Source organism: Miniopterus schreibersii, assembly GCF_964146895.1.
Source record: "Miniopterus schreibersii genome assembly, chromosome: 12".
Lineage (NCBI taxonomy): Eukaryota > Metazoa > Chordata > Mammalia > Chiroptera > Miniopteridae > Miniopterus > Miniopterus schreibersii.
Genome location: NC_138112.1, coordinates 33,052,638 through 33,069,938, shown reverse-complemented (window position 1 = coordinate 33,069,938; position 17,301 = coordinate 33,052,638). Strand labels below are relative to the sequence as shown.

The 17,301-nt window shown below is 39.9% G+C and overlaps 1 protein-coding gene across 4 annotated transcripts in view; it reads right to left on the bottom strand.

Annotated features, from left to right (window-relative positions):
- The window catches only part of PAK1 (p21 (RAC1) activated kinase 1), a 118,808-nt gene that overhangs the window by 27,166 nt on the left and 74,341 nt on the right, over nucleotides 1-17,301 (bottom strand). For all 4 annotated transcript variants that reach the window (XM_081154771.1, XM_081154772.1, XM_081154770.1 and 1 more), the window contains exons 3-6: nucleotides 13,271-13,371; nucleotides 12,626-12,773; nucleotides 8,605-8,642; nucleotides 1,281-1,397 (exon numbers count right to left, since the gene is read on the bottom strand). In XM_081154771.1, the coding sequence (XP_081010897.1) occupies nucleotides 1,281-1,397; nucleotides 8,605-8,642; nucleotides 12,626-12,773; nucleotides 13,271-13,371 (404 nt within the window). The remainder of the gene's footprint in view (nucleotides 1-1,280; nucleotides 1,398-8,604; nucleotides 8,643-12,625; nucleotides 12,774-13,270; nucleotides 13,372-17,301) is intronic.

Here is a 17,301-nt window from a genome sequence, read left to right as displayed (position 1 = left end):
GGAACCTGGACTTAGAATAAAATACCTGCTTTCAATCCTGGCTCTATTGCTTATTGGGAGACTTTAGGTAGACCAATTTACCTCTCCAAATCTCAATTTCTTTTTCTATAAATTAGGAACTAACAGTGCCTTTTTAGAAAGGAATGCTATGAAGGTCAGATTTATTGATTTGTTCATCCATTACTTAATGCTTTTCTGATACCTGCCAAGAACTATATTAAGCACTGTAAATATATATATATATATATATTTCCTCTACTTTTGAGGAGTTCATGATTTAGTAGGGGGAAAATTTTTTTTAAATGCACATGCCAGCAAAACAAAAAAGGCCATAGCAATGTAAGGTATCTTGACAACTCTCCAATTTTGAAGCTCATTTTCCTTAAGGTGACTTTGGGACCTACAGAAAAGGGTGATTCCATGGATTCTGCTTATAAGTCCTCATCCTAAAAGGTCATCTAATCCCCCTGAATGTCCTCCCCAGCATCCCCCACAGTCAGTCAACCAACTTCTGCTTAAACACCTCCCTAATTGAAGGTAGCTGTTTTTTGTATTATCACAGAGTTTAAGCCTTAGATCGTTCTTTCATTACAAAGCTCTTGTCATAATAAAAAGCCCAAGTAAAAAAAACACTAGCAGAATATCATCTGATGATAGGTCAGTGCTCACTTATGCTAAATCAAGTAAAAGGCATGGGGCTCATATTGTGCAAAGTGAGAGTAGGACTGTGGCTATTCTGAGATGGAAGAACCCCCAAGGAAGTTAAATAAAAATCACTGCCAATATCGGGCATCCGGATATCCAGCATATTAATAGCACTAATGTATTTATCGACTCTCTTGGGTCTTTCAGTATCATCAATGATGTTCCAAGAGACTGAACGCTGCACATTTAACAGAGAAGGAGATCTGCAGCCGGCTAATTTGTTGCTTCCCGGGAGAATGGAATAATTTATGTTAGTCCTGCACTAAGTAACATTAATTCTGTATATCTTCCTGTCTGTGGAGAACAGACTAAGTAAATGAGGGCTGGGTTGGTATAAACACCAATTATTTAGGACACTTTAGGACTACCTGCAAACCCTTGATGAATATGTATATATTCGACTTACCGTCTTTAATCATAAAGTACCTTTCAATCAAGTTGGTTCAGTGATCTCACCAACTCCAAAATCTAATGACCACCACCAGACTATGAAACCTCTAGGCCTCGAGTATCAACCCCTCTCCCTCTCCAAACTCCAGTAAACCACAAGGCTGTCCACGTCCCCAAAGACTCACAGATTTTGTGTGCTCTGGGCGTGGAGCAATCACTGGAGGTGGGGTAGCATCATCATCATCATCTTCATCTTCTGAAACTGGTGGTACTGCAGGGGTCTCAGACACAGTCTTCACATTCTGTACAGCGGAGAAAAAGCCAGATTCATCAGGTCCAGCTGACATGGAACTTAAGTTACCAGGATCGAAATCTCCCCACCCCTCCCCAAAGAAACCCCATCCTGACACCCCTTCTGAAACCCACATCAGCCTCTGAGCTCTCCATCTTTGCGTAGCCAGTCAGGAACTCAGTCGGCTTCCCTCTCTTTTAGTTACCACTATCCGTTCAGTCTTTCTCCCATCCAAAGCTAATTTATGGATTGGGAAGCCAGCTTACAGCTTTTCTACCTGCCTTCCCCAATACAAACCCTGAAGACAAGTTTTAGTTCCTTCTTATTCTATAAAGTTTACTCTCCACACTGAACAGGTAATAAAATACTAAATGTAGGGAAGGGATCAAAAGTTTGAAATTTTACCAAGTTCATCATTATAATTCCTTACTCCTTTCTCATATGGTTAGTGGAAGCGCAGACAGGCTCTTGCCTCTCATTTTCCTTTTTTACCGAAACCTACTTACACACTCATTATGTCCTCGGGTACCTCAACCTGAAGATACAGAACACCCAGAGCCCCTTGTCTCAAGAGAACAATGAGTTTCTCCCTAGACTGGCTACTCTCCATTTCACTAAGCTTTGCCCGGTCCGGAATGAACCTCACTAACACAACTAACTGGATCTGCTATAATATCAGCAACTTGATTTTCACACGCAAACTATAACAAAGCTGGGCCAAGAGTGGCAGGTTTGGGGCGGGTCCAGGTAACACTATCATACCGTTACTGTTTATAACACAGATTCGAGAGACAAAGTAGCTCCAAAACATGAGATGTTTGATAGAGATTAAATGATTACAGCACAGGACCAGAGAGGCAATAGAGATATTTTAATATATATGGACATAATTCAACAGTTTCAGATATTTTCAGAGCACCTACTTTGTGCTCAGTAAGATACTGTGATGGATACTGTTGACATAAAGATACAAAGATGAAAAAGGTGGTCGGCCCGTGGCATAAAGCAGCTCATCATCTGATCTACGTAGAAGACAGAGGGTGAGTTTCCTTCTGCCTGCCACTTGGGGCCTCTAGGGGACACTAGGGAGCCAGAATGACCGGGGATAAGTGGAAAAACTTACCTAGTGGAATACTAGACTAGAGCTACTGCTGCTGTGTGGCAAGCTGGCCTCTACCACATTTGACATACTAAGGTAAGGAAAACTGGCAATCTCATAGATTTTTAGCAGGACCTCTGGTGCTGGGCATAACTTAAAAACTGACAGTGTCAGGCATACGTAAGCAATGAGCTTCAGTGGCCACAGGCAATGAATTGATCCTTTGGTCTCAAGTTTCATCACTTAAGGAATGTAGAGGAAAAGTAGTGATATAATCATAATAGGTCACTTTCAGTTCTAAAATCCACTAGAGGTTCTTTCTCTGTCAAAGTATATATTTTGATATTTTTCTGCTCTAATTTCTTTTCTCTCCACTATTCCTCTCAACAACATTTAACTAGGAACCCAAAATGGTAATTAAGATAACTCGGCTGCTTCTTCACCATCGGGTTGTGGCCTTGGGGCGTCCTGATGTATACTGTTAACTCTAGGTTTGTTTGCTCCCTGCAACTTGGTAGAGTAGGCGATTTCATCATCTTCCTTAGCAACACATTCTGTGTTCCTAGGTGATAGCTTTGGGCGGAAGTACTAACAACCACCAGAATCAAAAGATAAAGGTTTTTGTCCCAAATTTGTATTTCCTATCCCTGAGTCCTTGAGCAACGCTGTCCTATGCTAAGCCACAAGTTTCTCATCTCTAAAATGGAGATGATGACAGCAGCTCCCTGCCTCCCTCAGAGGGCCACTAGGAGGGTATGAGAACACTTTGTAAGTGGTAAGGAGCTAGAAAGAGGTAAAGAATCAATTAAATTATCATTATGTCTAATCACCACAAATCTCTGTTTGTGATTTCAACACATTCATTCATTCGCTGGGTACCAGGTTCTCTTCTATAGTTTGGGGCTATCTTGAAGAAAAAAATTAAGTCCCTGGTCTATGGCTTCCATTTTATAAGAGGAAACAGTCAAAATTAACCAACATGTTAGGTAGCAGTAATAAGATAAACTATGAGAGTAGGGACTGGTTGGGAGTAGAGAACTATTACTTTAGACAGAATACTTATGGAAAGGCCTCTCTAATGAGAAGTCATATAAGCAGTGGCCTGAGTGAACTGAGAGAGCGAGCCATGGGACTCACTGGGGAAAAGAATATTCCTGGCAGATGGAAGAATTCAATGATTTTAAATAAATTTTTAGAGTTGTGTGATCATCACCATAATCTAGGTTTTCTTTTGTTTGTTTGTTTGTGAGTAACACTACAGAATAATCCAACTGGACCATTTGGAGAAACCTCCCTGTTCTGTCTTTAGAATTTAGACTGGTCAGATCCAGAGAAGAACCTTCTAATCTGCTTTAAAAATAAAAGTTGGACTACTAGTATTCTAGGAGCCTAGTAAGCAGAGAGGGTGAGCACTCAGTATGCATATATTCACTTAATTGTCCTGTTTTTGATATGATACTCTTATATTTAACTGTGTCTGACATCCTATCCAGAAAGCCTCGCCGGGTTTTGTCTTCTCCAGAGAATAAACCTCCAGTTTTCTGCTAGGGAAGAGAAGGGCAATCACTCAGTGGTGTAGAGTAGGGGAAGAGATTCAGGGATCTAACAGCATCTTAAATAACTTTAATTGCATATGCTGATGTACTCTCCCCTCCCGCTCCACTTTATCTCCAGTTTCAGAAGTGCTACCAATTCTGGGCCTTCTGTGAATTCTGCAGCCTAGATATATAGATCAGCTTTGCCCACTGTCAGCTTTGGATCCAGGCTCCTTGCATCGGTTACTGATTATCTCTATCTGTCATTGCCTCCTATTTTGCTGCTCTTGCCTCTTTTCCTGTTCTCTCCATCCTTCTGGGTTTAATGCCTTTAAAAGACCATTCCTTTATTATAGTTCCAGTGAGATTTAAAGGAATAGACGCCTATGTTCAATCTGCCATCTTTACCAGGTATCCCTGAGGAATGTTCACTTTTAACTCCTTTTATTTCTATATTATTTAAAATGTATACTGAGAATTGACTGGTTTACATACAGTTTAAAATTTTTACTTTTAAATGCTGCTAAGGTACTATTTACATACCAAAAAATCATCCATACAATTTCAATGATTTTATTAATTTTATAAACTTGTGCAATGATTGCCACAATCTAGTTTCAGAACATACCCATAACCCCAAAAAGTTCCCCTGTGCCCTTTTGCAGGTCATTCAAACTCCCATGCCCAGCCCTAGGAAACCAAGGATCTTCTTTCTGTCTCTATAAATTTACCTTTTCTAGGCATTTTATATAAAAGGGCTCATACAACAAATAGTCTTTTGTTTCTAGCTTCTTTTAGTTAGCATAAAGTTTGAGAGGTTCATCCATATTGTGTCATTTTCAGTATCTCATTCCTTTTCATGTCTGAATAATATTTCATTGTATTGATATAATATTTTTTAATCCACTCATCAATTGATGGGCATTTGGGTTGTTTCCACTGTGGGGCTATTATGAATAATGCTCGTATGAACATTCATGCACAAGTTTTTGTGTGAATGTGTGTCTTCATTTCTATTGGATATATACCTAGGAGTGGAACTGCTAGGTCAAATGGTAACTCTATGCTTATCCTTGTGAGAACTGCCATACTGTTTCCCACGGAGGCTGCCCATTTTACACTCCCACCAGACGTTATGAGGGTTCCAAGTTCTTCCTTTATTTTTTCACCCTTGTGCCTCAGTTCTCTAATTCTTCTTTAATCTCCTCACCTAAACCCCCTGTCCCTTCTTCTCATGTTTTCCATCTGTCTTTATATAGTTTATATCATTAATTGACCCTTATGTGTATTTAATTTTTAATCCTTGTGAATTTATTTATTTAATAATATCTTTAATTTCTAAGGATTCTTTTTTATCCCCTAAGATATTAGCTTAGTCTAAAATGCACGTCCAACTATATCAATCCCCTATTTAAAATATTCCTTAGCTCCAGCACGAAGTCCAAGTTCTTTGGCCTGAAATAACGGATCCTGAACTTGGCTTTTGTTCATGCTACCTCAGACAAGAAAGCATTGCCCTGCCCTGGCCAGGTAGCTCAGTTGGTTAGAGCATCGTCCTGATACACCAAGGTTGCCGGTTTGACCCCTGATCAGGGCACATATAAGAAGCAACCAATGATGCATAAATAAGTAGAAAAACAAATCTCTCTCTCTCTCTCTAAATCAATCAATCAATAAAAAAATTTTTAAAGCATTTTTCTTTTCCCTACCTGTGTCTACCTGATACTGTATTATAAATCCTTATTTATGTGTCCTGATTCTTCACTAATTTGTGAGATCAAGAGCAAAAACCTTACTGGTACTTGAAGCCTCAGTCTATCACACAGTAGCTGTTCATTTTATAAATAAGAATTCAGGCACTAAAAGACATACAATCTGAGATCTCAGACCAATGCCACAAATAACAGAATTTAAGAGCCAGAAGCCCTTAAAGATCATGTATGTTAAATGAACAAATCTTAGGGCCCAACAACTCTGTGCAAACTTCCCTGTACTACCTACCAGACAGGAAAAATCACTCCCTCAAATATGGCCCCCACTGTACATTATGTATGCCTCTCTTGCAGCCCTTATCCCTATAGTCTGTTGTTAATTTTTCCTGAAGGACTGAGATAGTGCATATTCATTTTTGTATCACCAACACCTGGGCACAAAGAAGGTATTAAGCAAATATCTATAGTATGAAGGAATAAATGAAAGATCAGGAGAACTGAATTTTCTATTGGTTTCTACTATTAACTCATTCGAGGGTAGGGAGAAAGTCATTTAATCTCTCTGAGTCTCAATTTCCTAACCTGTGTTATGGATATAACAACCCTGTCCAATTACTTTACAAATCAAGTGAAATGATCTGCATGAAACCAATATGGTAAATAATGACATGCTACCACAATAGAAACCACATCCCTCAGGTACAACTAGTAAGGAAATATAGAGTACTGAGCCAGGGGGACAAATGTTCTGAATTGGGAGAGAAAACGTCCTTGACAGCCTGAGTGGTTTTAATTGTAGATACTAAACCAGTACAGATTTTTACCAAGCAGGTGTCATCCTCTCTGCCATATGGCCTGAGCCCCAGGGCTCCTTCTCCTCCTTACTAATGAACAACATAGCTATGGCTTTACTGCAGTCTCCTTTTTAAGACCTCTCTCATGTCTTCCTCAGTTCCCTGCCATGGTGAGAAGAATCCTGGACTAGCACTTAGAAGACCCTAGTTCTAATCTAGTTCTCCCACAATAGCTAATTACAAGTCTCCAGGAAACTCTGTATTTCTACCTGTGAAATGGGAATGATAACACTTTCTTCACAAGGTAATTGTGGGGACTAATTACACTAATATATATAAAGTTACTAGCACAGTGCCTGGCACATATTTGCCACTCAATATATGATAGCGGTCACTCCTCCTATAAAAGCATAAGGATATTTGAGCCACAAAGCACCGCTCTGCTTCCTTCAGTAATTTACTATTCAACAGCGGTAAGAACCTCCCAAAGGTCTTAACATTTGCAAATGCTCCCCTATCTTTCAATTATGTATCTTCCATTTGATGAAAGAATGAATCAGGGGAAAGCAACACAGACTGGGAATCTGATAACTATTGCCATTAACCCTTCTCAATTTCAGTTTTATCAACCACAAAAGAAAAATAATAACTGACCTCATTAAACTCCTGTCAGGATTAAAATAAATAGTAAATAAGAAAGGACTGAGTATGCTATCAGGCACTGGACAGGAGAACATTTTTAATAATTGATAACAGTATAAATGCCTCAGAGTAAACCAATCCACACTGCTGGAAGCATGGTTCAAAGTGTTTTAACAATGACTCAATAGTGTGTTAGAACTTACTACTCTCCTGCTTAAATTCTTCAATAGCTTCTCATTACCTTTAAGACCAAGTTAAAACTCCTACATGATCTGACCTGTTTACCACTCTTCCTTGTCACCCACTTCTAGTCCCTCCACACTTCACATTCCAATCATAACAAACTTCTTGCATTTCCTGTGCAAGCATACCTTGCGAATCCCCTTGTCTTGGCACATGCTATTTATTCTGTCCCTGTCTGGAATTAATTCTCCTTAATTCTTACCCCAGATAACTAACTCATTCAGCTCAGACTCTAACATCAGGAAACTTTCTCTTATACATCCAACCTTTCATTCAGTAAGTGGTTGCCTGCAGATGCCATGCATACAGACCTAACCCCTGGCCTCATAAACGTTTGCTGTTGCCTTCATGTCACTCGGAAGACTAACGTAGGAGATTATCAGACATTGGGACAATGTCTGATTCATCCCTATACTGCCACTTCTCCACAGGACCTGGCACAGAGTAGGGGTTTTGCAAATGTTTAGTAAATCAATATGACATAACCACCTTTGTGCAAGAGACATCAGGTATAAAGAACAGCAGTATTCTCATATATATCACACACATATATCACAGCTTACTATTTAAAAATCCTTTCAAACACATCAATATATTCTTTGCTCTAGAAAATAGAATTTGTAAGCTGAAAGAGGCAGAGGAGGGACCTTTGAGGTCATCTAGTTTTACTCTCCAGCCCTTCACATGACAGGGCATTCACAACTTCAGAGGACACCTGAAATGAACAGAATATGCCCCCCTCAACAATCAGTCCTAATCCTGGTTTTGTATGCCCAAACCAAAGAGAGGGGCTTCTCTTCTAAATTCAAATTTTCAAAGACATGCCAGGTAAGGCAAAGTGTATCATCCTCTTTTTAATGATGAAAAAACTCAAGAAAGGCAATTGGCTTTTCCAAGGTTCAAAGCTGCGAATGAAAAACTGAGCCTAAAAGCCAGTTCTTCTGGTTCCAAGGTTAGTATTTCTAGAACATTAAAAAAAAAAATTTTTTTTAATTAAAGCTGGAAGAGATACCTACTGTTTATTAAGTCCAATTCCTTTGCAGTTTCCTGTATAGATAGGGTCTCTAAGGCCCTAGGGTGCAGGAGTGACCAAGATCAGTGCCTCCCAGCCCAGGCTCTGCATCTGCCACACTGTCCTTGATCCCTAACCACCATACCTGCCCATATCAGAATAGAGAAAATAAAGACTTACCAATGTGTTAGAAGAATTATAATCCTCAGCTAATTTATCTGCAAAGGAAAAAAGACCAGGGACTCAGTCAGTAAACAATTACAGTTCATCTGTTCTTAAGAGCTAAGGAAGCCTATCCAGGCGAGCATGTGCCGGGCTCGGAGAATAAGAACAGTATTACTGGTGCTATGGACCCAACACCATGCTAAGCACATTATACACACTACCTCCCTTAATCCTCACTGTAGTTCTGAGTATTATTATTATGTTTACTTTTATAGATTTGGAAACTGAGGTTCAGAGATGTTAAGTAATTTGCCAAAGGTACATAGAGTGGTTAAACAGGAGACAAGATTTGCATTCTGGTCGAAATCTAAATACTATGATAGAACTGTATCCACATCAGCAACTATATCATCATCAGGCCTGAATGCTCAAGGAAATTTCCCCTAATCTAAAAGAAAGAGAAAGGATTCATGGTTGGCACTGTCCCGAACCATCCATGACTAATTATGACCAGCCTGCAGCTCCAGCTTCTAGAAAGGATCCTCTACATTCATGTCTATGCCCCATAGGGAGAGAAAGACTAAGGCTCAGGAAATGAGAGGCATTAATCATGTCAAGTCTAATTAAAGACAGGATCTTGTTTCTGATAATAGATTCAAGCTCCCTCAATAAGGTAATTACCATATTTCATTGAGATGCACATTTTTTCACACTAACATCTCTAAAACAGAGATGTTTCCAATAATCAAAGGCATTTCATGTTTGTTTGTTTGTTTGTTTAATCTTCACCCAAGGATATAGTTTTATTGATTTTTAGAGAGGGAGGAAGGGAGAGAGAGAGAGAAACATCAATGTGAGAGAGAAACATCGATTGGTTGCCTCCCATATGCACCCCAAATGGGTATGTTCCCTGACCGGGAATTGAACCCACAATCTTTTGGTGCACAGGATGATGCTCCAACCATCTGAGCCACCCAGCCAGAGCACATTTCATGTTTTATTTGGCAACCTTTTTCCTTTAGTGGTATATAAAATAATGATGCATCTTATAATCAGTGATATCTTAGAATTAATGAAATATGAAACATATACTCAATGGAGATTTTAGCAAGAAAATAAGTTTAAAGACCAAGCATTGTGTTTGATTTTATTAACTCCTAAAGACCCATGAAGAACATGACTTTGCTGGTTCAAATGACTTTGCTGGAATTAAGGAGAAATATTCTACTACATCCAACATCTTCCTCACCAAGAACCAAGCCAAGAGAATGTCCACAATCCCAATTCCATTATAGAAGAAAGTGCCAGGTACAGCTTCTTCGGGCCTACGACAAATAATGAACCCACAAGCTATGACAAAATGTTCTTAGAACAAGCCCTGAATAGCCAGCAGTACTCTGGAGAAATCAATTCAGGATGTACTTTAAACATAATTCATTTGTTCTTTTTGTCCGAAAGAACATCAGCTTAGGCAAAGCAAAGCACAATACTATGCCCTCACTGAACTACCCCAACCTTACACTGTTTTTGAGAACTGCATATTCTGATTATAAATATCTCGTCCATATTAGAAGTAAGCATTGCTCCTTTTAAATGCAATCTACAATGTCTATATATCAAAATCAAATTCCACAGCACAGAATGACAGAGCAGACAGTACTTCCAATCCCTTCATTTTACAAATGAGGAAACTAAGGTTCAGAGAAGAAAAGAAACGGGTTCAAGATTACATAAATCAGTGGCAATGTAGGGCTAAACTCCAGAGCTTCGAGTTGCCAATCTGAACTACTTTTCGCCCATCACATTAGCTACTAATTGATACAGAAAATAAAATGCTGAAAAAACATAAAAGTTGACAAAAATTGGCATGGAAGATTTTGCTTGGGTTATAAACCGCAGAGGGTTGAAAGGCCCAAGTTTAAAACATACTTCCATCACAAATCAATTGAGTCACCCAAGGTAAGTCACTTAGTTTCTCTAAGCCTAATTAATTTCTCTGAGTCTGTAAAATGGGGACAATAATCTTTGCCTTACCAACCCCACAAAGTGATGATGAGAATAAAATGAGATCATTCATATACAAGCATATACAGGCTGAGGTAGCGTTATCATAATGAATAGTATGAGAAGAGGGGAAATAGAAAAAGGAGAGACAGGACATTAAAAATAAACTGTGCCAAACATAAAATTTTGCCTAGAGTGGGCCCTGATCTTCAACTTCTAGAAAATTAAAAATCCTGCATGCATACGTGCATGCACGTGTGCACACACACACACATACTCAATGTTATTCACATATGCGTGCATAGGTGAGTATACACACAATTACCTGAATGTGTGTATCTATTCATTCATGAATACTTAAGTGGACTTTAATTCCAAACATAAGCAAACCCACAGAGCTATGCTTCCATATACATCCATGGCCCTTGTACACATCTATACACATGTACACACAAAAACAGAAATTCTTCCAAAGATTTTCCTGCTGAGGCTTTCAAAGTCAGCTCTAATCTCATGTCTCCGTGACAAATGCCCTAAAACACAAGCTCTAATCTCCTGACTAGAAAACTTGCCCCCCAGCATCCCTCAACCCCAATTCCTCCTTGGAATGCCCCAGTCCTTCAATGGGAGAAGTAAGATAGACCCAGCAGGGCCAGACGTGAAGAAGGAAATACTGCTGGGGACATGCACGACCCTCTCCTGGGCAGCACCATGACAGCGTGAGCAAAGCTGCAGTCTGTCATCCTCACCATCTGTGCCCTTTGATACAAGCCAGATACTTGCTGGGGAAAGCATCCTTCAAAATTAGCTAGTTCATCCTGGTTCTCACCTTCCCCAACAACACTGCCCTTCAAAAAAGACAGCATGAACTCTGGAAAGAGCACTGAACTCAGAGATGAGACCAGCTCTGCCACTAATTTCGCCACATTAAAAAAGTCCTTTTTGGCTTTGTCTGCAAAATAAGGGGGAACTGGAAATGATATATACTAAGGATATTTCTTGCTCTAACATTCTAAGATGCTATACAAAAGGTAAGTTTCCAGAAATGCAGGCCTTCTCATAACTTACCTAGGAAAAGAAAATTTTCTCTGTTATGAAAGGAGGTTCTCCTGCCCAGCCGGGCGTGGCTCAGTGGTTGAGCATCAACCTAGGATCCAGGAGATTGAGGTTCGATTCCCGGTCAGGGCACATGCCTGGGTTGCGGGCTTCGTGCCCAGTAGGGGCCGTGCAGGAGGCAACTGATCAATGACTCTCTCATCATTGATGTTTCAACTCTCTCTCCCTCTCCCTTCCTCTCTCTGAAATCAGGATATATTTTTTTTAAAAAAGAAAGAAAGGAGGTTCTCCAAATGAACTTACTAGAGGCAAGTAGTAAACTCAAAGGTTGTTGGTATAGGATTAGGGGACCTGGATTCTAATCTCAATTCTGCTATTTAAAAGCAACTCTGAAAAACAGTCTCTTATATAATAGAGAGTACATCTAAAGTACATTGATTATTACTGACCTGTTTTTCATTTGACTGATAAAAATCAGTGCCTTGAGGAAGAAATTGGGCTTGCCTACTTAAAAGATACACATTAAATGTGTTATTAAATAACTTAATGATATTAAAGATAATGATAATGACAGCTACATTTCCATGGTGCTGTTTATAATCTATAAAGGACTTTCAAATCAATGTCTCATTTATTCCTCACTAGAACCTCCAGAGACAGGAATTATTATTCCCGTTTTGAGGCTCAAAGAAATGAAGTGACAGTTAGAAGCTAGTGAGTGTGAGAATTTAGCACAAAGTATACGTTCTTTACATGTTACTTTTTTAAAACGTGCAGTTTCAGAGTAAAGACTCAAGTTTGATGCAAAAACCCAATGTTCTGGCTCCCAAATTCCAAAATTCTGTCTTAGTGAAAGTACCGTCTCCACTCTTCCCAATACTTTCTTCTCTCACCCCACACCAACAGGCAAGTGGCTCTTTTCCACCCAGAAGAAAATCCTTTTTTCCCCAGAATGCCCTGGACACAACCCTCGTACCTGTGAAGCTCATGTACTTCTGGCTGTTGGAGGTCTTCTTTGAGTTATAGAACTCCAATACATCCAGAACAGCCTGTGGGTTTTTCTTCTGCTCGGACTTAGTGATATTTGATGTCTGAAGCAAGCGGGCCCACTGTTCTGGCATCCCCTGTAAGAGAGACATGCAAGGCGGTCAGGAGGACACAGGCACAGGGAGCCCTGAGGGAAAATCAGCACTTGCTCTGATACCCACTGGCAGCCAAGGACGGATTTGGTCATTCCTTTCTCTCTGTACCCTCAGAGAGCTACACAAGCCTCTTTGATTACACTTATCATATTAGTCACTTCTTGAGACTTTGCTCCTTCACCAGGCTATTCCTCCTTTAGAGTAGGAACCATGTCTGATTTGTCTCTGTATCATCAGTGCCCAGCACAGAGCCTGCTGCCAATGGGCCACCTCACAGAGCTCCATTTACCGAATGAAGATGCAAAGGTTTCTTTGGTGTAATTTTGGAGGTGGGTAAAGTGTTCCTCTCATGAATATAAAGATAGTATGAGTGTCTTAGGCAAAGACAGAGGCATTGGGAAAACTAGACAGGATTGACTCTAACAGTGAATAGCCAGAACTCTGAAAGACCAAAGGCCTTTCTGTGACCTGGGACTTACTGTAAACTCCCCTGTGACAGCATCAAAGCCAACGTGAATCGTGTGCTCAAAATCGGAAGGAAGAGAAATCTCTGGCCGTTCCTTCTCCTTCTTTTTATTTGCTGCAAAAGAAACAGGGAAAATGAAATTCTAAAAAATCACACAACAGAAACATCGTTATATTTTTAGATTTATTTAGCACTCTGTTGAGCTGTAGGCTTCTTTAGAGATCAAGAACTGTCTACCTCATTTATGTATTTACAGAGCCCAATGCAAGACTTAAATTGGAATAGATGCTCGATGCGCAATTAAAGACTTAATCTTTTGTTAAACTAAAGTAAGGGAGGCACAGAAAGAACATTCATCAGAGTTAACAGTCCTGGTTCTACCACTAATGAGCCATTGGATCCAGGGAAAGTCACTTCCTTTCTCTGAACCCTGGTTTCCCTCACCTCTGTAAAAAGAGAAACAAGGCTCAAGTAGATCATCTCTAAAAACACTTCCAGCCCTGAAATCCTATATCCTATGAGTTCTATAACCTGCGTCCTACTTGTTTGGTCTTTGATTATAGACTGCTTTAAGGTTCTTTAAATTACAGAATTTTATATTTGGAAGTTTAATAATGTGAATCACTAATATCTTATCAGATGCTTACCAGAAAATGGTTCAAGTTCTTTATATGTATTAAGTTTAGCCTCACAGCAGCCCCATCAGCTAGGTACTATCATCCTTATTTTACAAATAAACAAACTGAAGCACAGAGAGTAAGTTACTTGCCCAAAATCAAATGGTTAGTAATTGGTAATGCCCAGGCCCAAAACCTTAAAGGATCATTAAGTCCAAATACTGCAGTCATCCCTCTCCCAAAAATGGTTTTGCATAAAGTAGATGTTGACTAAGGTCCTGCTGACCTGGCAGAAAGTTATGGTGCTGAAGCAGCCTAGTTAGGGGTTAAATCCTGTTCCCCTCTCAAAATCATAAGTCCTAACTCCTAGTACCTCAGAATGTGACCTTATTTGGAATAGGGTCATTGCAGATGTAATCAGTTTTGTATCTGTATCATGCTCTTATATTTACATGGGACTTTTATATATATTAGTTCACTACAGCCTCAAAACAACTGTATGACAAGCAGGGCAGGGATTATGGTGTCTGTTTGACAGAAGAAGAAACAGAAGTTCTAAGAAGTTAAATAACCTGCCCAAGGTCACAGAGCAAGGCAGAAACAAATGTGGGACCAGAACTAAGATTTTCAGACTCCCAGCTCTAAAGCCTTTCTATTCTGTCAATCTGCCTCTCGTGGATTGCTGCTGCTTATGATTATATTATCTCTCCTCTCTCTCCCAATGCATTTATCTTCCATACGGTTATCAAATTTATCCACCCTGCTCCCTCTTCATGGCCACCACCCTATCTCAGGCATTGTTACCTGTGGCCTGAATCATTCTAACAATAACCTATCACCTGCATTCTGGTCTTCTCCAATCCTAACGACAGTGAGGGTGATCTATAGACTTGCTATTTAAAACAGCATCAGCATCAGGTGGAAGACTATGGGGAACACAGAATCTCAAGCTCCACCACAGACCTGCTGAATACAAATCTGAATTTTAGTACGATCCAAATGATTCGGTGCATATAAAAGTTTAAGAATCAACCCACAGCCGACATCATACCCAACAAGCAAATACTAAAAGTGTTTCCCTTAAGATCAAGAACAAGACAGTGATAGACACTCTTATTCAACATAGTACTGAAGCCTAGCCAGGCTCAAAGATACAGAGAGCAAATGGACAGCTGTCAGAGGGGAGAGGGGTTGGGGAGCTGGATGAGAAAGGTCAAGGGACTAAGGGAAAAAAAAGTCACAGCCACAGGTAGCAGTATGCTGATTACCAGGGGAAAACTGGGGTGGAGAGAGATAAAAGAGGGTCAGGGAGGGTAAGTGGTGACGGAAAAAGACTTGACTCGGGGTGGTGCACACACAAGGTAATATACAGATGAGCCCGGCCGGGCGTGGCTCAGCAGCTGAGCGTCGACCTCGGATCCAGGAGATCGCAGGTCGATTCCCGGTCAGGGCACATGCTTGGGCTGTGGGCTCGATCCTGGGCTGGGGGTGTGCAGGAGACAGCTGATCAATGACTCTCTCATCACTGATGTTTCTATCTCTCCCTCTCCCTTCCTCTCTCTGAAATCAATAAAAAATCATTTAAAAAAAATTTTTTTAAATAAAAGTTTGAGAATCAAGAGAATGAGAAGACAAACCTCAGACAGTGAGAAAATATTTGCAAAAGATATATTTAATAAAGAACTCTTGCCCTGGCCAGTGTTGCTAAGTGGTTAGAGTGTCGGCCTATGCACCAAAGGGTCATGAGTTCGATTCCCAGTCAAGGACATGTATCTCAGTTGTGGGTTCGCTCCAAGTCCCCAGTCTGGCCTCTTGCAGAAGGCAACCAGTCGATGTGTCTCTCTCACATCAAAGTCCCTCCCTCCCTCCCTCCCTCCCTCCTTCCCTCTTTCCTCCTTCCCTCCCTCCCTCCCTTCTAGTCTCTCTGAAAAAGCAATGGAAAAATGTCCTCGGGTGAGGACTGACAGCAAAAACAACAAAATATACTATTATCCAAAATATATAAAGAATACTTAAAATTCAACAATAAGAAAAAAACTCAATTAAGATGAGCAAAAGACATGGATCACACATTGCCAAAGAAGATATACAGATGGACAAGATGCTCAACATCATATGTCATTAGGGAACTGCAAATGCAAACAAAAATGAAATCCCACTCCACACCTGTTACAGTGGCCAAAATCGAAAACTGACACCACCACATGCTGGCAAGGATGTTGAGCAACAAAAACTTACATTCACTGCCGGTGGGAATGCAAAATGGTACAGCCACTTTGGAAAACAGGTAGACAGTTTCTTACAAAATTAAATATATTCTTTCCATATAATTAAGCAATTGCACTCCTTGGTATTTACCCAAATGAGCTGAAAACTTATGTTCACACAAAAACTTGCACACGGATGTTTGTAACAGCTTTATTCCAAAACTTGGAAAGGACCAAGATGTCCTTCAGCAGGTAAATGAATAAATCAGCGGTGGCACATCCAGAAAGTGGAATATTATTCAGCACTAAGAAGACATGACCTATCAAGTCATGACAAGAGAAATCGTAAATGCACATTGCTACGTGAAAGAAACCAATCTGAAAAGACTACAGGTTTTAGCTATTTGTGCATTTGACAATTTCTCTTCCAGAAGCAACTGCTTTGACAGAGGGAAGCTAAGGGTTTGCCAGGGCTGAAATTAAGCCGTCGTTTATGACATAAATCCACCTGTCTTACTCATAGCTAGAATGCATGGGACACGTTGCAGGGCTTTGAAATTGCTTTCTGTTCCCAAATTTCTTTTAATCCAGTCACTTAAAAGTCTGTTCAGAACAATTATGTCATTTTTATATTTTATTTATATTTTTGTTTTATGTTTATAGATTATATTTTTATATATTATTTCTATTATGTTATATAAATACCATCATAGGCATGGAATGGCAAATACAAAAGGAATTTTGGTAATGAAGTCACAAAAAAGAGAGTGGCTCAGAGGATGAAGAGTCTATAGAAAAGAGCCCCAGGGAAATGAAGTCGTTTAACACATAAACACACAGGGTAATGCTGAAGGTAGCTCTGCTTCCACAGGCTGCTCTCACATTCCCACCTCCAAGCTTTTGCTCACTTTTTCTGCTCTTCTTCTCACTCTCCCTGTTAAATATTCAGCCATCTTTTAAAGACTAGTTCAAGTCCCACTTCTTCCAAAATGGATTTACTGACCTTTCCTCCCTCTGAATTCCCAAGACACTGAGTCAGCATTTAGTCATTTCCTATCTTGTATGATTCCTTGAGGGATGTTTTTTTTAAGACTTACCTCCTAACAGAAGATAGAAGCTTCTTGACAAAATCATGACCCAAATGATAAGAGTAATTGTTGTTAGGTTATTGTCGTTACTATTTTAAGGTTATTACTATTGTGTTATTACTCTGTTAGGAA